At 45.8% G+C, this 19,529-nt stretch overlaps 4 protein-coding genes across 6 annotated transcripts in view; 2 read left to right on the top strand and 2 right to left on the bottom strand.

The window, feature by feature from the left end:
• Positions 1-1,999, top strand: LOC101760250. The gene is made up of 4 exons (XM_004979505.3): positions 1-458; positions 1,176-1,277; positions 1,361-1,489; positions 1,644-1,999. Exons 1-4 carry the CDS (start codon positions 218-220, stop codon positions 1,829-1,831), a joined length of 660 nt encoding a protein of 219 aa, XP_004979562.1. The 5' UTR covers positions 1-217; the 3' UTR covers positions 1,832-1,999.
• Positions 2,000-2,096: 97 nt separating this feature from the next.
• LOC101760656 (protein LIFEGUARD 2) lies at positions 2,097-5,014 on the bottom strand. Its single transcript, XM_004979506.4, has 4 exons — positions 4,594-5,014; positions 4,351-4,464; positions 2,738-2,895; positions 2,097-2,632 (listed from the first exon to the last, which is right to left on the bottom strand). Exons 1-4 carry the CDS (start codon positions 4,919-4,921, stop codon positions 2,435-2,437), a joined length of 798 nt encoding a protein of 265 aa, XP_004979563.1. The 5' UTR covers positions 4,922-5,014; the 3' UTR covers positions 2,097-2,434.
• Positions 5,015-10,768: 5,754 nt separating this feature from the next.
• Positions 10,769-14,884, top strand: LOC101780648. The gene is made up of 5 exons (XM_022829532.1): positions 10,769-10,796; positions 11,474-11,799; positions 12,651-12,719; positions 12,786-12,911; positions 14,445-14,884. The coding sequence occupies exons 1-5, from the start codon at positions 10,769-10,771 to the stop codon at positions 14,463-14,465; spliced, it is 570 nt and encodes a 189-aa protein (XP_022685267.1). The 3' UTR covers positions 14,466-14,884.
• A 2,794-nt stretch (positions 14,885-17,678) lies between these two features.
• LOC101761845 overlaps positions 17,679-19,529 on the bottom strand; it is a 20,751-nt gene continuing 18,900 nt past the window's right edge. Inside the window, exons 1-2 of one of the 3 annotated variants that reach the window (XR_001164652.2) lie at positions 18,309-18,572; positions 17,679-18,027 (exon numbers count right to left, since the gene is read on the bottom strand). The gene's annotated coding sequence lies outside the window, so the exon portion shown is untranslated. Of the gene's footprint in view, positions 18,055-18,308; positions 18,573-19,529 lie in introns of those variants that run through there. The other 2 variants (XR_001164651.2, XR_001164653.2) reach the window with 2 other exon arrangements.

Here is a 19,529-nt window from a genome sequence, read left to right on the forward strand (position 1 = left end):
AGTCGGCCCGGCCGATCAGTCACAAGTTCACAACACTACGGGCATGGCTATAGTACTATAAGTTTCCGCCCGGGCTCCGTCGTCATCCTTGCAACAACGACAGCCTCCAAACACCAGCTGTCCAGCTCCATCGACGACCCTCTCGTCTCGGCAGGCCGCCGGGCAGGGATCGGAGCAGAGCTCGATCGAGAGCGCCGCCTGGCCACGGCGAGGAATAATGGGGCGGCGTGCCGAGTTCGTCTTGCTGGCGTCTCTCTGGGTCGCCGCCGGCGCCGCCCTGGTGCTGCTCAACGGGGTGGCGGCGGAGGGCGAGTGTGGCAAGGTGAGGTGCGGCATGGGGGCGTGCGCCGAGTCCGGCGACTACGCCTTCGGCTTCGCGTGCCAGTGCAAGCCCGGGTGGAGCCGCTACCACCTCGGCAGCGTGCAGTTCCCCTTCCTCCCCTGCGTCATTCCAAACTGTAAGATACTGAGACACTATCCAAGCTTTCTGGTAGCTTCTCAATATGAAAAAGGCAAAAACTCAAATAAACGACGAAACTCAAATAAACAACGATTTTTTTTTAACTTTCGAAAAGCTGGAAGTCCGAAAAAAAGTTGAGTTTATATAGAAAGCGTAGTTTTATAAAGTTTTTTAGCTTTTTGAGTTTAAAAAACTAAACACATCTCCTAAAAGATAGTGTTAGTTTTTCAAAAGCAAAAAGATAGCAGCAACTTTTAAAAAAATTTAAAAACTGCAACTCAAACAAACAGAGCTTAAGATCATCAACCTCTCGTCCTGCAAACTCCATCCTCTGCCCATGTCCAAACCGCGTGATTATCGGTCGATCGATTAGCCCGGGAACGTTGTTGGCGTTCCAGGTCGGTCCTGGCATGCTGCGAAAGTCCTCGCGGTGTAACACGCGTGCCAGGAGCCCATCGCGGAACGAGACTTTTTTTTTTATTTTCTTTCCCTTCAGAAACTTCTGCTGACTCCGCAGCAGCGGCTCGTCACGTTCCACGTTTCCCGTAGTCCAACTGTCCTGGCCCGGGATTTCATCACACCCGTGCCAAGCACATGTCAAACTTGGAAAATTGGAAAATACGCAGCCTTTGGCACGTGTCACGCAGTCACAAACGAAGTCAACCACTGCACCACGAAGACGACAGCTTTGACTCTCCTTCCCTCCATCTTGCAGGCACCATCAACTACAAGTGCCAGGACGACGGGCCATCCCCGCCGCCGGCTCCCTCACCGCCGGCTGGGCTGCCGCCGCTGACCAACTTCTCCATCTTCGACCGTAATAATACCCCACCGTCTCGACTGGCCATTACCGAGCCAGCTGAATGAACCTAAGCGTGATCCATCCATCTCTGCTTGCAGCGTGCCTGATGCAGTACTGCGGCGACGGCGGCGCCTGCGAGAAGGCGTCGGACTTCGCCCACCGCTGCCGATGCCGCGACGGCTACACCAACCTCCTCAACGACACCTCCTACCCCTGCTACCGCCAGTGTAAGCAACCAGCACACCTCTATTATTCCTCTGATGCAACCTAACTGAAGCTCTGCAGCCTGTGGTCTGATGAAACCTCATGGCCGCATGTGAATGCAAGTTTGACTGACGCCGGCTCGCCGGCGGTCTTGTGTTCTTCTGATCTCCGACGCAGGTTCGCTGGGGTCGGACTGCAAGGGTCTTGGGATCGACGTGATCAACGGGTCTACGCCGAGCATGTCGCCGCCGGCGCCCTTCTCCTTCACCGTCAAGAGGTCCGGCGCCGGAGCTGCCGTCGTGCCCGCTGGCGGGCTGCTCGAGCTCCTCTTGCTGATCTCCTTTCTCTGGCTCCAGGCCATCTGAAGCTCAGCTTATAGCTCTTTTAGTTAGGAATATATCGTACGAAGTTGTGTTCGGATTAGGGAGCCGTATCATACACTACAGCCCAGTTTTCCCATTAGATTAGCACCAGCGTTATGTAAAAATACTCTTTGAGAAATAAATGAGCAGCAGACGCTCCATTACTCTGAATTCCTACAGTCTAGGAGATGAGATCGATCAGAAACACTATAAACCACAGCGAAGTCAGGAACAGCGATGACCAGACACAGCAACCACACACAGCAAACACACAAGCGACAGGAGTGTAATTTCGATCTCCATTAAGGTTTCAGAACCAACAGCAGCCTAACAATCAGAACTACCCGGTGGCCGAAGAAGCACGATCGAGCATGATATCTCAATGTCTATGGTTATCTATCGGATATTAGCACGGCTGTCATATATACCACGTCGCAGCCATAGAGTGGCTAATTACATAGCAGTCTCCAGCTCCATAGGCTGTAGTGCTTACTAGGTAAGAGGTAAATTGAGGCAGCTAGACTTGTGAAGCTATGTCACGTGATCCACCATGTACCAGGCGAGCGAGGCGAAGTCAGGGGTGGTTGAGGTGAGACCGGTGATGGCTCACTGGAAGGAGAGCGACATCTGGGCCATGAAGAGGTTGATGACGTCCAGGTAGAGGGAGATGGCGGCGACCACGTACTCGTTGTAGGTGTGGCGCTTGAGCAGCATGTGGGTGTCGAAGATGATGAAGCCCGAGAACACGATGGTAGCCAGGAACCCGTAGATGGTGATGCCGACCCTTCCAAGCGGGAAGAAGACCTGCGAGGTCCAGTGGATTGCAATATTATTACACTGTGAGTTAGGGGGGGTTGATTTGTTGACAAAGAGGGAGATGGTGTGTTGTTGTCCGGCATGCAGGCGAACCTGGATGATGAGGTACACCAGCAGCACGTTGAGGCAGGTGAACAGGAAGGGGAACATGAAGGTGAAGTCGTAGCCCTTCTTCACAGCCCAGAAGGTGAAGAGGGTGAGCCCCAGAACAGCAGCTGCAGTGAGGATGGCAGACTGCAGAACCACTCTGCCTGTAGACATGACACAATATTTGCACTCCGTCAGCCATAACAATGACAAAAAAAAAATACACAGTTTCTTAAAGCATCAATTGGAGTACGGCAGAAGGAAGTAATTTTTTAAAGTAATTAAAAACGTTTTAAATGCCTGAAAGTTGGACAGATAAAAGATTTATTAGCATCTAGAAACTGAGAGAAGGGAGCTGGATTTATTTCAGATCTATAGTTGTCCAATATAAAAACATAGTGCCATGGATTTCACCACAATAGAAGGACTGCATCAAAATTGCATGAGTAAGGTCCAATCTGTATCTAGAACCAATCAGAATAAAGCTGTATTAAATTCAGAATGACAGTCCTTTAACATAAGAAATGTGGGATACTTGGATTTTGTCGCAACAAAAACATAAGCATTCAGCACTTCAACTCAATGAAACAAATATAATATAGCCCAAGACTCGAAGACGAAAGATAAAGTGAGGGTTCTGCAGGATGATCTGGACCCAGTTATTCCATCACAAAGTAATTAAGAAAAACCTACAGAGATCAAGTAACAAAGACCAACTCATGCAGAGGAGTGATTGCGCAGACAGATCTTTAACAGTAGATAGCACACGCCAATACGTAAAAACTGAGTTTTGATTACGCTAAAGATAACTGTTGCGCAAGTCATCCAAATGATGCCACAAGAATGAAACAGGACATGTTAATGGACTCGGACACTCAGCACAGGACATTGATCATTGCAAACAATTACTCTGCATAGGGACAACAATAAGAAATGTAAGAAATTAACCATGCAAATTGCAAACGTTGCAGGAGCTGTCCATGATACAGAAAACCGTTTACGTAGGCAAACAAGACCTTGCCATGCACAAATAGTACATACATCTATATGGCACAGTCACAGGATTTGGTTAAAAAACATTGACCCCAAGCCGATACCCATCTTACCACTGCCAACAACTAAATAAGTAAATATAAGGTGAAATTCTACTGAAAGCTACAACATCAAAATTCTACCCTGATTTTTTTTTGCAGGGAACAGAGTAACTTAAACATTTATTGGATGAAACCAAAGGAATATCATAATTTGACAGGTGATACAGACACGATCCAGAGAATACAGTCATATATCGGTCACTCCCGTGCAAAACGAAAAAGAGGCGCCCCTCTTGTTCTCTACCTCAGGTCCTCAATCACCCAAGAGCCCCAAATGTGCTCTGTTCAACACAACAATCTAAATGACAGCTGCTGCATTTCCCCAAAAAAAAGTGCAGGATCAGATCCCCGACAATCCATCCCACCGAAAAAAAACGTGGTGCAAACCAACAGACACCAGATCGGAAGCAGATGATCACTAATTGGGCCTAGAAACAACAAGAATTTCACAACCCCTTCACTTGATCTAACCACATCACAGCAGAAAACGAGGAAGGGGAGACGGGGGGATCAGGGGTCCCGTACCGACGCTGCTGGAGGTGGTGACGGCGATGCTGAGGCTGCAGCAGAGCGTGAAGACGCCGAGCAGCACCAGGTTCCTGGGATGCTTCTCCCGGTACTTCATCATGGGGAACATCACTGCACAGCACAGAATAATCACAGATCAACCGCACCCAGTGTCAGTAGAATTTCCCATCGCAAGTAAACCAAAACAGGGGCGATCGAGACCCTAGGAAGGGGAAGAGGAAAGCGGGTAGTGCACCGTACCGACGAGCGGCGAGACGAGGATCACGATGAAGACGGGCCAGACGGCGGCGGGGGGCCCGGAGGTGAAGAAGCGCGGGACGGCGCGGACGAGGCAGGCCGCGACGGAGACCGCCGCTGTGACCGCGAACTGCAGGGAGAGGATGGCGTAGACCTTGCGCACGAACGCCCACCGCAGCCGCGGGTCCTCCTCCTCCGCCACCTTCTTCGCCTCCGCCGCCGCCGCCGGGGCCGGGGCCGGGGCCTTCGCCTTCTCCGCCTCCGCCGCCGCCGTAGCGGCGGCGCCCGCGGGCACGCCCGCCTCGAGGTCGGCGTCCTGGGGCTTCGACATTGCGGGGCGATCGGCCTAGGGTTCGCGCTGCGCAGTGGGGTTTTCCGGGGGGAGTGGACTGGAGAGGGAGGGGATCGCGGATTCGCGGGGGAGACGAAGCCGGTGGGGAAAGGCGGCGCTATATACCGGGCGCGTCTCGCCGACGCGCGGGCCCGGGGCTCCCGGTCCGCATGGCAGCGAGCGGCGCCGAGAAGCCTCCCCGGCTGCTGGGCCCTCGGGAGCGGACGCGTGTCGAGCGCCCACCGGTGGAGGGCAGATACGGGCGCGGCGACTGGTGAGGCCAGACGTTGTTGACCTGGGACCCACGGTCAGCGAGACGTCGCGCGAAACCTTGGGCGGGTGGGAGTGGTTTGGGCCTGCTGCGGCTGATTGGATTCGATTCGGGCGAGCAGGTGGGGCCACCGGGGGTCTACCGGGACCTCGTGTCAGTGGGAAGGGGAGGGAAGTGGGGGCCCGCCCGGCACATGCGCGGGTCGTTGGGAGAGGGAGGAGGAGACGCGTGGTGGCTAGTGGACTGGTGGGTAGTGGCTGCCGATTCACCGGTTGCTTTGCCTTGCACCGCTTCGACGCTTCCTCTCATCCTTTTTCATTCCACGAGCGGTACAAGAAAGCTTATGCAGCTATTCCACACATTCAAGAAGATGCTGAATGCCAACTATATTATAAAGGACTGAACTCTGAATTTTACTGTGTGGCTAAAGTTGAGGGACCACTGGGAGACATTTGTAAAATACAAGAGGAGCGAAGACGGTGTGAAAAAGGTCGTCACCAACATAGGGATTGTTGGTCAGAAGGAGTACCATCATCGTCTAGGGCGAGGTGGTTACGGTAAAGAAATTGCCAAATGGAAGAATATGGAACAAGACCTGATCGATTGTGGTATTGTATCGGTAACTATTGAATTGCCCGATCGATCAAAATATTGGTATTACACTCATGGAGGCTCCCTGAATCAAGAGGATAGGACGCTGATCTTCACTGAGACATTACGTGAGATGGCCGAAAGTCTTGTCAAGAACATTGAAGATGCTAAGGCTGGGAGGTTGAAGGTGTACCGAGAGAATGATGAGCTCACATTGGCCCTCGGAAATCCCGAACACCCAGGATGTACCTGAGGGTTTGGGGTTGTTCCGTGGAAGTTTGCATTCCGAGGCAACTTGGACACGTACAGAAGTCGGAAGCAAAGAAACGAACAGGATGATGAGTGCTGGCGGTGCACGATAGAAGTCAAAGTGCATTATGTAGAAGTAAGAATGCAAGAGGAAGTCAGTCATCGAATGGCCGACGCAGTTGCCAGCCCTTCTCCACACCTCGGGAGCAGCTGTGCATCCACAGGTCTCCCTAATCCATAGACGCCAAGATTACCCGTGGACGTGTAACGGTTCCCTGTGGATGCCATCACGCAACACACCACATGTTAGCTGCATACACCGGTCGACAACCTCAGCATTAAGGTATACTTATACATAATATTTATGCACCGGTCGGCAATCTCAATCCATCAATCCACACCTCAGGATCAGAGTTTAATAGCTTGTCTTCATTTCTTCTATATGTACAGGTGGCGTATGGGAGTGCCTTACCAATCCTGCCAAGGCAGACAAGCCATGGCCTGGAGATTCCACCTGGCTAAGCTAGCGTCGGCGTAGAGCATATCGCTGATAGCCAATATGAAGGCCTAGAGGTCGACCTCCAGGGAGGTGACGGGGCAACAACACTAGGAGAAGCGCTTCATGGGATCATTCTATAGCGCAAACGCTACATCATTATCCCCGGCGCGAAGGCATCTCCTCAAAGCTCAAGACCGCTCCCCGCAGATCCCCAACAGCGACTATTTCCTCTAACATCAAGACCGTCATCTCCACCACAACTTGGTCCAGGACCGTCGTCACCACCCAGACCGTCGCTTCCTGCTCGATTTAATGTCTCCATCTCCACCACATCCTGGTGATGGGAGCGACGACGACGACAACAACACCCCTCCCCGATCACCGTCACCGAGACTAAGAGCAGCCCCGAGCAAGGAACCTGCACCACTACTTAGGAAGTCGCAACCACCACCTCCCAAGCCAAGACAAAGAAAGAAGAAAATAAAGGAGCCTGAAGTGACTCCTGAGAAATGCCGAGAGGCAATGACTCAAGAGGAACGATGGGCCGAAACCCAAGCAGAAGCTAGGGAGTGGTTCAGGAAACAAAAGGAATTAAAAAAAGCAAGGGAGATGGAGCCACCGCCAGTAGATCAAAGAGAATTAAATTTTTTTATCAGGATGCAAGAAGGAGCCAAGAAGAGGATACCACTACTATCGAAAGACGAACGTGCGTTAGTCAAGGCTGAGGAGAAGAAAAAAAAGGAAAGTGAAGTCGTCTTCCAGTGCTGCTGTCCCCGACCTCAAGCATCTACCAGAAAAAACCGTTGAAAAGATAGCAGCAATGGTCGTGGATCAACAAACAAAAGTATTGAAATTTATGAAAGAAACAAGTATGGGACTTGATGAATGCCTAGGGCAAGATGAGCTGCCAGCTACACCGCCAGTTGAACCGAAATGAACCTTTGAGCTAGGCAAGCCTCTGGTAAGCCCTGAGTCGGTAAAGAAGCTATCAACAAAGATGTACGAATTACATGAATGGTACATGAGTTATCCCCCAAGGAGAGGGAGATGTTTGGCCTTAAGGTAAAACCGATAGATTTTTACGGTGAAGGCGAGAAAGTCCTGTGGCTAGAATTCAGGGATATATACGAAGTGTACCATCATGATGCCCTGGACATCTCTCTGATCAGCGCCTGGGTTCTGTAAGTGTCCGTTTATCTACATGTAAATTTTGGCTCATATCATTATTTTTCGTGCATGCATCGTCGTACTAATTAACTTCATCTTCCATTTTATGTAGACGTGCTGATGAGAAGCGTACCTCCATGTTGGCTTCATGGATCCATCCGTAGTTAACCAAAAACATCTAGAGCATCAGCTAGAGAAAACATTGAGGACAGTATACAATTCCCTAGACAAACATAAATACAAAGATTTCATACTACTTCCATACAACTTCGAGTAAGTGTCTGTATACCGTCTATTTTCGTTTCATTTTTCCTTACCTGATTAATGTTAGTTAGCTCAATCTAATATATATGAACATTTACGTATGCAGTTTCCACTGGATCCTTATTATAATTGAGCCTGATATAAGCCATGTCACTGTCTTCGATTCCTTTTGGAAACCACCGAAGGATTACCAAAACATGCTAGGGTTGTAATAATTCTTGACCTTTATCTCTATGCAAAAGTTAGTTTCCTAAATTTTCACCTAACACTATATCATTCGTTATTTTAATCCACAGAGTATGGACATAATTCATCACAGCACACAAAGGTCCGTACAAAGAAAAACTTGCATGGAAAATAGACTTCCCGGTACGTATGAAGTCTGCACATTTTGTACATTCTATAGCATGAATATTTCATAACTTGTTTTTTCCCCACTGAAGTGCTTAAGACAGGAACCCGGGAATAATCTATGTGGCTACTACGTTTGTGAGCACATGCACAGTTTTATGGGACCTAGGACCGCCAAGATGACGCAACATGAATATAATATACGTAAAATAAAACTATTAATAGTTAATTATTTTCTACCTTCTTCATGTAAAATTCATAAGTATCCAAATTACATATGATGAATATTCAACAAGAACTTTTGAAGACGGAAAGAGTAGCGGCAATATGTGAAAGTCTCATTGGATTCCTGGTGGATAAGGTGGTAAATCCAAGAGGAGAATTTTATTACGATGGACGAAAATTAGACGCTCCGAGCAACACCTTGACGGAAGATCGTAGAGATATATAGTTTGATTTGTGTAATACGTATGCTAAGATTTGTATATATATAGTATGCTAAGAATTGTATATATATACTAAAAATTGTATATATAGTAATTGTATAAAAACTAGTTTGATTCGTTTAAATACTAGTTTGATTTCATTATAAAAAAGACTCAACTACTAAAGGTTAACCAAAGTGATGTGTACATGATGCATGAAATTACAGGCGCAATGCAGCCTAACTAAAGTGGCGCGTGCCTAAAATTTCGAGCAGCCAATTAGTCCCGGTTGGTTTTTACCAACTGGGACTAAAGGGGTATGTCCCGCGCCTGGTGTGGCAGCCCTTTAGTCCCGGTTGGTAATACCAACCGGGACTAAAGGGTGTCTTTAGTCCTGGTTGAGGGATCCGGACAAAAGACCACCCTTTTGTCTCGATTGCTTTATCCCGGATGGTTTTTCGGGAGATTTGCTTCCTACCAACTAGGACTAATAGTGAGTTTTATACCGGTGCTTTCTTCTAACTCATGCTTGACTGTGATGGTGCTATTATATATTATTGCATGATCATCAAGATAAGAAGGACTACTCTTCCTAGCAGACTCTTCACAACCACTCGTAAAGCTATGCGTTTCTCAATGCAATTTTGTAGAAGGCAATCGATCCAACCAAGCGACTAAATCATTCGTCCTTGCCAATGATGTGCATCATGTTTTCTATATGAAGGACATGTCTAGCAAACCCAAGATTTCAGAAGAAAAAGAAAAATCATGGGAGCCAAAGCGTCACATAGTTCTTCCACGTAAAAAAAAATTCATCCACTGGGCCAGCACGTAGTAGCGATCCAAAACGTCCGTATTAAGACTTTTTGATAGCAGAAAAAACATGAAATGTCTAATATTTGTAGTATTAAAAGGAAAAATAATATATTTACTTGATCTTTTTTTTCCGTAGCAACGCGTAGTCAGACTTAATGCACGATGCCTGAGCATCCACTGGGCCTATGATGTGCAGCGGTGGCTCAGATGGTTGACCAGAAAAGTACACTTAATTTGAATGGTACCATATATAGTAAACAAGACAAACCACCGTTGGTACTACTTTGTACTACTTGATACATATCTCCACCAAAAGCGAGGCACCCCTTTCCTCTCACACTCCCTGAATCATGAGTTTCAAATCTCTAATAGGTCAAACAAACCTTGATGATCACGTGTTAAAATGTCATCTCTGTATCGATTATCATACCAACATAATCAAGCAAGCACCAAAGCCGGCATTTGTACAACCCGATATGGATAGTAAAAACTAGAATTTATAAATAAATGAAGATATTCAAAGCTCTGGCTCTCTTTTTTCATTAATTTTGTGGAATTCCCAGATTTGCATGAAAAAGGCGCCACTACAACAAAACATAGTGGTAGCCATCCTTGGATTTCTATGCTATTGAAAGCGTATCTATATTTTGTATGCTCCCGTCAGTAGACATGGTTGTTAACACGCTTTACTAAAGCGCTTCAAAACTTGCAACTTAGATACATTTTTAAAGTGTTGTTGACACGTTTTGATAAAAGCACTTCTATAATTATTATCTAGACACGTTGTTAGATGATATTGACACGTCTCAAGAAAGCGTGTCATACAGGTCTCATGGTAGAAGCGCTTCTAGATACATTGAACGCACCTCATCAAAAAATTAAAGCGGCATGCCTAAAAAAATAAATTAAAAATGTTTTAAAAAATAGTCATGGTTGGATTTCGAACCTCTGATCATGAATCATCTATCAACACAGACATCAGCTTAAAAACATAATCTTTTGTACCTTTGATACGTATTTTATATACCAAAACTATGAAATACGCGGATTTATCTCGACATTGGACTCTTCCTCTTCTCTCGGATCACCTCGTGAGCCGCGACTCAAACTCTACTCCCCTCATGAGCGCGGAGCGCCACCCCCATCTCGATTCCTCGCGTGAGGCCGTGGCGACGCACCGGCTCTGGTGAATCGCAGACCAGGCGGGGTGACGGATGGCATGTCGCTGGCGGCATTGGCGAGGTGAGCAGCTGTGATCTCCTAGTGAGTCGCGACTCAAACTCTCCTCCCCTCGTGAGCACAGAGCGCTGCCCCCATCTCGATTCATCGCGTGAGGCCGTGGCGCACTAGCGCCGGTGAATCCCAGACAAGGCGGGGTGACGGATGACATGTCACTGGAGGCGTTGGCGAGGTAAGCAGCTGCTGCTCACGCAGGTGCAACCAAATCAAGGAGAGGGGTAGCGGTGCAGCTGGCGGCCACCATTGCTAGTAGTATGATAAATTTTGCATGTTGCCTTTGTTTTTAGTACATGTATATTTTCCTATAGTATCATTAATTATATAAAAATAAAATGAATAAAATGAAGTACAGTACTTTTTTATATAAAGAAATAAAAAGAAAATGAAAAAGAATGATAACAGATGGCGGCATGATATGCTAGACTACGTGCGTACAGGCGAGAAAAAAAAATCACGTGAAGCCGGCCTCCGGCCCCACACCACCTCAAGTCGTATGCTCCTATCCATCCATCTACCGTTCCTCAGTTCTCGTTGTCCATTCGTTTCTCTCTGAAATTCCCCCTTCCGTTTCCCTTCCAATCTCACATGTGGGGATGATGCAGGCATCTCCAGCAAGAACGGCAGCGGCATGGGGGCGAATGGGCAATGCGCGACGAGCTCGACCACCGCAACACGATGAGCGAGACGGTTTCCCATCCTCCTCAATGTCGCTGCCCGTTTCCAAGATCCAGAGAAGGGCACCGTCCAGCCGGCCCCCGGCCCCCGCTCCCCGCCGCTGGCGCCATTCCCCACCGGCGCCCTTCCCCGCCGCCCCCCGGATTCCGCCCCCGGCGCCCGGTCCCGCCGGCCCCCGGCTCCCGGCCCCCGCCGCCGGCGCTCCCCGCGTTCGACACCAAGCGCGCTGCGCTGGTGGTGCCAGCCGTCGGGATCCCAGGGAGGTATGCTCGTCTTCGTCTCCGGCTCCATCCGCACCAGCCCCGAGGAGCACCCCATCAAGTTCTCCCAGGTCTGCACCCCCGCACCGCCTCGATCCAGTTCCTCCCCACCTCTCTCACACTCACACTCGCCGCGTAGGAGAAAGCCCTATCTCGATTCCGTGGAGTCCGCGCTGACCTATCAGCTGATCTGATCTGATCTGTGCTCACTCGAGTGGTTCCTGGGATGGGTTGGTCCCGATCTCGTGGTAGTCAGTAGAAGGCCCTCGATTTGTTTATTATTATGAATTGCTTGCCTGAGCTGCACTTACTGTTGGGATGGGTTGGTCTCTTGCTATTCTGTTTTTAGTAATCATTGTTCCATATTAATTTCCATATCGGATGATTTGATTAGCTGTTGACTGCTAGTTCAGTAGTATTTGTAGATCTATATGTACCTGCTTGGTTATCCTTGGCTAAACCTTTCAGATGTGTTTATTTGATCTTTAGCTATGTGTTGTGTAGTTGTCTATATTGATGCTCCTTATTTATTACCTTAGGTTATTTTGTCAATGTTTTCGTTACCTGCTCCTGATCATATTCTTTATTCAGTCACACCTGATCATTGTGGCTTGGGTTGTAGGTGATGAATTAGTTTGATAAAAACGAATAGGCTCATGGATAAGTAGCAAAGTCCGGGATTTCCCAGTGGCTGATCGGATGTATAGTGTAGAGACATGGCAGACAAACTAAAAAAACATATTCCAATGTTGTTTAATCTCAACTTCACCTATGGTGACTTTTTTTTGGTTGTTTAGTTGAAAGACTGAAAGAAAAATTATAATTAATAAAATCTCAACTCAATGTCATCCTGTCAAAACTCAAAAGTTGACTTGGGTAGTGTCCATTTTGAACTCTGTAACCGTTTTTGCTTGATTTTCAGCTTGATGATGGCTTGGAGTTTTCCTTCACTGATAAAAGGCGCTTTGCAAGAGTTCGTTTGATTGAAGATGTAAGTACTGTCACAAGTTCTTTCTATCTTACCATCCAAATTTACTCACCTTGGTAATGCTTGCAGCCAGAAAATGTACCCCCAATTTCTGAGCTAGGTCCAGATGCTCTCTTTGAGCCAATGTCTGTTGACAATTTTTTGGACTCCTTGGGTAGAAAGAAGATTGGAATAAAAGCTCTTTTACTTGATCAGGTGATCAGCATCTAGCAATATAAGCCTTGTCTCAGCAAAAAAGTTTACCCTGCAATATACACACTTCGAGTTGGCTGGAGTGATAGAAGGACATTGCACTTGTTGAACTAGCTGAAACCTCGTTACATAGGTGGTTAAATTTTCAGAATTCTGTATTTGAGTTGCTTCAGCATATGTTGTACTTGTGAATTTCTGCAAGTAGGAAAATCTTTGATATTATACTCTAGCAAAAAAAAAAGGAATATTCAGTTAGGTTGTTTATCAATACTGATTTGAACTCTTCACATGCTAATTACTTAGTTCTAACATCTATTGCTTGCCTTAAACACCTGTGACAGTTGTCAGTTTTTTAAGCTTGCATTTGCTTGCCTTAAACACCTGTGACAGTAGTGCTGCTCCAGTATTAGTGATGCTTGATTTAATTTGTTCTTGCAAAATAATTTGATATTACCTTAGAAACAATGGTGTTTTTCTTCACGCGGCTCCGCAAGCAGAAACCCTACGGGCTGACATCAATTTTTGGGCCTCAAAATGTCTTTCAAATGCTGTTGAGGAGCCCACGGATGTCTACGATCTTAATACTATATAGTTTTTGGCTGAAAGGGTTTTGCTTGCCATGTCAATGCAGGTTTATATGTGGTTTTGCTGAGTAAGCTTCTTTTATTCAGGTTCTGAATAATATATCCAAATCAACAGCGAAGATTCAAGGACGACTAAATAAACTTACGTCTTTGGTCTTCTTAGCAATGCAAACTTATTGACCTGTTACAACCAAACATTCGATGACATGACTAACAGATTTAGAGCAAATGCCACATTGACTTAAAAAGCTAAAAGGCTAGAACTGTACAATGTCATGTTCGGATAGTATGTACAATGTAAGGTTACCATGTGTTATCCATTTGTAATATCTGAATTCTTAACTGCATGTCCTTTTCTCAAAAGGCATTCAAATTATAAGGTATCAATCTACACATCTCACTGTCTGTTCTATTCACATTCCTATTTCTAGATGATAGCATGACAATCCTAATGGCGTTCAGAACACCAAGCGTGGAAATCATTGGGTTGACGACCATATTTGGCAACGTCAGCACGGAGGGTGCAACGCGTAATGCACTGTTGCTGGTAAGAATTTGAGATGATTGAATTTTGTTTCCTTAGTTTCTTGGATTCGCTAACAGTGCTGAATCTTATATGGACAGTGTGAGAGAGCAGGGCATCCTGAAGTTCCAGTAGCAGAGGGCAGCCCTGAGCCCCTAAAGGTGTGTTAGCTCATGATATTCCCTTGTGTTAGGAGTATCTGTCTATTTGTTAGAGGGAACACTGCAAGAAACTCGCTACTCTTCTCCAACAAATCTACAATGCTATAACTGCCTCTGTTTCACGGTTCATGTACCTTTCATGAGAAATCGAATTTGACATGTCAACCTGTGTGGCTTGAAGATTATTAAGAAAAAATAAGTTGGCAAAGCAGCAGTCTGAACTTAACCAGGTAAAGGCTCTTCTTTCTCGTCTGAACTTGCTATATAGGTTGGATTGGATGACCTGTAGTTGAATGACAACCAAATACCATTCTAGCTGGGACAGAGGCTGCTTTGGTTGGTTCGTGTGAGATGTTGATGACAATATATCTTGAGCAAAATCCCTGTGCAAGTATTTCATAACTTATACATGTAATCCTTCAGTGTTTCTATGTAGATCAGAAAAAGATATTCACATGCATTATTTAATATAATTTTTTAATTTAACCTGCAGGATCATGGAATCATGTCAAGAAAATTTGCTGAATGAAGAAATGAAGTTTCAGAATTGAAGTGCAAGTGTCTGCATGCGCAAAGCTTTTTAAATAGAATTGATCCCTATGTATAAGAAATAAAGGAATATGTAATATCTACATTGTGTATATGGATGATTGACTCTATTTGCTCTAATATTAAATGAACACATTTCATGTGGTTTTCGACCTGCTATACTATGGTCTCCAAAGTAAATATAGTTATCTGTGTATTAAAAACATTTCTGCATACTATGTTCGCAATAAGAAAAAACAAGAGAACACAAAAGCGTATCAACTTTGATTGATATGAAATTTAAAATGTCTTTATAAGATGTATGATACTTTGATTGATATGAAATTTAAAATGTCTTTATAAGATGTAGATACGCTTGACACTGTCTTCGGAAAGCGTCTCTAAAGACGTAGATACGCTTGACACCGTCTTCGGAAAGCGTCTGATGCCTTTTAGACATGCTTGACATCATTTCTAGAGAGCATCTCATGTTTTCTAGACACGTTTAACAAAATGTATCTACAGTTTCTGACACGGTCCGTGTGGAGACGCTCGAGACATGCTTTACTCAAGCGCATCTATACTTCAGTAGAGATGAAATAAAGCGTATCTAACATAGGAATAAAGCGTATCTAGAGGAGGTTTTTCTTGTAGCGAGGGATGAACCATTATTGGACGAACTAGCACACTTGCTTCTACCCGCTCCCCCACACCCCACAACCGCCCCCAGTGTGAGCGTCCAAGTCTCGATCGTTGCTCGCGTTAAGCGGTGCCGCCGCACTGCACCACAGCGACAGAAGCCACACCACCGGCTGCATGTGATAGCGGGAAGCACCCTCACCACCTGCCCGCGGGGAGCGCTTACGCCAGCCATAGTGTCCCCGTAGAACCGCCGCGCAAGCCAGTGAGCCACCGACCGCCGTGCCCCCAAGGGCCATCACCGCGCCACCCGAGGATGCTGTCTACCCGGTGCCACGCGCCTCTGCTAGCTGCCTGCACCTGGGCCGCCACCGGTCGCCTGCACAGCCACGTGTTGCAGCCGCCCCCCTGCGCTGAGCCACCCCATTTCACGTTGGAAGAACCACCTGAGTCTCGCATGCCGAGGTCTTGCTGGTGACGACCATGGCCTCCGCGATCATATGAAAAAGTTGTCAACTACAAAGTATTAGGCCTCGTCGAGCTCTACAATTTTGATCGAAAGTTTCTATTCATCCGAGATCAAATGAAAAAGTTGGTACTCAAAATATACATCCATTAATCTAGTCGTGCTAATCCTTACCACAAATTAAAAAACTAGCATGTGTCTGTGTGTTTGTGACCCTAAACAATCACAAACGAATAACTTATCAACTTCAAAATTTAGCTGATCAGGAGTCTAGGCAACCTCAAGGGTATAAATATGTGCACCCTGAGGCTTGCAAGATTTTATCTCTCGATTAATCAATGCAATTTTTGGGCGCCACGCAGCCAAACCCTTAGGAGTAGAAGTAACGTAGCTTTTCGATGAGTATCTTCTTGCGCGCAGGGCTGCATCAGCTTCGATATCCGACGAACTTGTAAGTACCGTCATCCGGTCATTACGTTATCTATATTAAAATTTTCTAGGCATCATCCAATATTCTAATCTTTTATCGTGTGGCTAATTATCGAGTTATCTTATATTGTAAATAAAACTTGCTAGGGTTTGTCCAATATTCCATTTGTTTTCGGCGTAACTGCTTAATTAGATTTGCTTAGGTTGTTCTCATCGGCTTCTAGTCTTGTTTAAACGTTCACAAGTTATCTGATCGTATCGGCTAGTTCGACCTTGCATGCTTTTATCGCTTTATCTATACTAGGTCCGATAGATCTTTACCCCTTCCCCTTGTATTGCTAGCAGTTGGATCCATAACGTTAGAACGATACTGTTGAGAGTTGATGCATTGATTTAGTATGGGTAAGGAGAGGAGAGAAAGGAGGGGTATAATTGTCTTTTGCCACTAAATGTGCTAAAGTTTAGCACACCATCCAAACAGTCCAAGATGCTAAACTTTAGCACTCTATTTCAGGGTGCTAAACTTTAGCACTGTGCTAAAGTTTAGCACTTGCTATCCAAACAGGCCCTAAATCCAGGTACTTCACAAATCATGATCGATGGATGTCTAACACTGTTGAAAGAGATTGGAATAAAGCAGACTCACCTCAGACTATGCACCATGTCTGAGTGACCCACCTCACCTTGCCAGGTCACTGGTCTTGCCAGCACACAAGCTATGATGTTGCCAGGAGTGGTCAGTACACAAATCTAGCTACCAGTCGGATCGAAGGGCAGGCATTTGCATTGTGGTTGTGCTTGAACATGGAGATGTCTTGCGATTGTCACGCACCATACATCCTCTCTCAGTTTCACTCCGCCTCACACACGGATAGGACACCAGGGACCCGACACCATGCATGCCGATTTCATATTATTAATATTTATTTTTTGAATGGTTGTTGAAACTATATATATAGTTAGTCCAATCTCACGTTTCCGATTATAAAAATTAACATAAAGAGATCGGAAGGGAGAGCACTAGAGCCAGCATTTATACAAACTGGTATGAATAGTAAAATCTAGAATTTATAAATAAAAAAATGATTTGCACATCTATGCAATAATTAGTGGTAGGTCTAGAGAGATATCTCATCAAATCGATGAGTTATATCCGGTTTAAACGAGGATAAAATGAGTGTAGTCTTTTCGCAGCTGTACCGCCTTTCCTTTCGTGTGTTCTATTGTTCCCCTAACACCAAGTCTCCAAGACTCAAGAAAATAAGGAAAGTGATAGCAGCCTAGAAATCGACCAAGTTTCTTTCCCCCTTTGGCTTTTCTACTAGGATTCGGAATCCTCTTTCGCATGACAATCTTAATTATCTCCCATAGTTCAAAACTCACAAAACTATCAAAAATCCACCGAGAATAAATTATGTAAAAACATGCACACACAGATAATAATAATAATAATAATCATGTTTCAATAAAATTGCTAAGGCTAGAGACAATACATAAACATATTAGACTATTCATGACACATATCACGGTGGACAGTGTCTGTATCCTTATTACAAGCAGCGAGAGATGCTTGTCACCGCACACACGCGTGCACAGATGCACGACATACATATAGTTGAGACCAACAAATGGTTGCCCCATATGGTGAACAATTTATTGGAGATAAACATTAACATAACTTGGCCATAGCTTGAAGCATAGCAACATATGCCTATGAATGGCATTCATGCTGGTAGCAATGCAATCATATCGTTTTAGGCTTGTCCAGCTTCTTCCATCTTAGCAAGCACTCCCATTTCTTCCATCTTAGCAACAACTGTCAAACTGAGATATGAAAATCCCGTTAGCACATGAGTTAGTTTTGCAGTGGAAATAGAGTACAAGATGTCTTCATGATGTAAGTAACATGCCTGAAGTTGTGAGATGGGAAGTGAAGTCAACAAATTACATTAACGGAAATGCATGGAAGGCCACGCATGCATACGTATTAGTCCACGATATGCTACAAAGCCTTGTATGTACACATAACAAATTAAATGCATTGAATAGAGTGAGTTTAGTGAATTTTACCGGAATCGGTCAGAGTACATGGGAAACAGCAAGTGTTCTTGCAGATGAAGTCGGGGCTACCCGCAGCAATACAAGCAAAACAACATGCTTTTGCTCGGGTGGATACGCAGCAGCCGCACTGTGCCGCGGTGGCCGGGTTAACATTGAGGCTCAAGATGACCAGGCACATGATCACCATCAAAGCGGTAGTCCTCTTTCCCTCCATTGCCTTCTCTTGCTGCTACCTTCCTTGGTTACCTAGCTAAGTTTATTGGTTTTGTGTTGAGAGGTGATTCTTGAATGGACGTTGCCGGCTGCAATTTACATGGTAGGCAAAAATGGAGGGGAGATTTACTCCCGGTTGGTATTTGCAACTGGGACTAAAGGCCCCCCTTTAGTCCCGGTTGTAACGGCTAGTTCTAGGGCGTCGGTGGGTTTACTGGCTCCAACCGGGACAAAAGGGTGGGTGGACCTTTTGTCCTGGTTGGTGTTACCAACCGGGACAAATAGTTTACTCCCGGTTGGAGGTTCCAACCGGGACAAAAGGGCCACCCCTTTTGTCCCGGTTGGAGCCTCAAACCGGGAGTAAACTTTCAACCGGGACAAAAGGTGTTTCTTTTTGTGTCGGTTGGAGTTTCTAACCGGGATAAAAACTCATCCCCATTATATACCAAGACAGAGGCCTTTCTTCCTCCTCCAGCCCGAGCCAGTCCACCACAAAGACAGAGAGCTCAGCTTCACCTACTCTCCGGTGGTGTCGAAGCAAGGGAGGTGCTGCCCGAATTTCTTTTCCCTCATTTTCGTGGGAATTTCACTCAGCCAACACAAGTGTTGTGAAGGTTTGCTACTTCATCCTCGTGTTACGCTTTAATTTATGCTTTGGAGATGGAAAGTTTATTTGCTAGAATGTGATGAAGTAGAAAATGGAGAGGTACTTTGAGCTAGAATGTGAGGGAGATTGATGTGTCATATATAGTATGTATTCTTGCAGTGATTTAAGAATGATGCTACCTTGTCTAGACGGTTTATCTTATCAAATTCAATATGGTTTTTAAAATCCATACTTGTTGAACTTGCATACCGTGTTCATGTCGGCGAGAATGTTCTCTGCCGAGCAGCTACGTATGTCAAGAAGGAGGTTCGATTCTACGAGAAAGAGTGGATACGGACATCGTGACCGTGTCCCCTTTTTCGTAGAATCGAACCTCTTTCATGACGAAGTGCGGTGCCGCCAACTAGGTA

Source organism: Setaria italica, chromosome VIII (assembly GCF_000263155.2).
Source record: "Setaria italica strain Yugu1 chromosome VIII, Setaria_italica_v2.0, whole genome shotgun sequence".
Taxonomy (NCBI): domain Eukaryota; kingdom Viridiplantae; phylum Streptophyta; class Magnoliopsida; order Poales; family Poaceae; genus Setaria; species Setaria italica.

What these genes read in the sequence shown, in the direction of transcription:
- LOC101760250 (XM_004979505.3), top strand. Translation starts at nt 218, where the DNA reads ATGGGGCGGCGTGCCGAGTTCGTCTTGCTGGCGTCTCTCTGGGTCGCC. An exon ending in CCCCTGCGTCATTCCAAACT is followed by an intron (nt 459 to 1,175) that starts GTAAGATACTGA and finishes TCCATCTTGCAG; the next exon opens with GCACCATCAACTACAAGTGC. An exon ending in CTACCCCTGCTACCGCCAGT is followed by an intron (nt 1,490 to 1,643) that starts GTAAGCAACCAG and finishes TCTCCGACGCAG; the next exon opens with GTTCGCTGGGGTCGGACTGC.
- LOC101760656 (XM_004979506.4), bottom strand. Translation starts at nt 4,921, where the DNA reads ATGTCGAAGCCCCAGGACGCCGACCTCGAGGCGGGCGTGCCCGCGGGC. An exon ending in CCTCGTCTCGCCGCTCGTCG is followed by an intron (nt 4,465 to 4,593) that starts GTACGGTGCACT and finishes TGTGCTGTGCAG; the next exon opens with TGATGTTCCCCATGATGAAG. An exon ending in CACCACCTCCAGCAGCGTCG is followed by an intron (nt 2,896 to 4,350) that starts GTACGGGACCCC and finishes TCATGTCTACAG; the next exon opens with GCAGAGTGGTTCTGCAGTCT.
- LOC101780648 (XM_022829532.1), top strand. Translation starts at nt 10,769, where the DNA reads ATGGCATGTCGCTGGCGGCATTGGCGAG. An exon ending in ACCCCATCAAGTTCTCCCAG is followed by an intron (nt 11,800 to 12,650) that starts GTCTGCACCCCC and finishes CTTGATTTTCAG; the next exon opens with CTTGATGATGGCTTGGAGTT. An exon ending in AAGCTCTTTTACTTGATCAG is followed by an intron (nt 12,912 to 14,444) that starts GTGATCAGCATC and finishes CTTGCTATATAG; the next exon opens with GTTGGATTGGATGACCTGTA.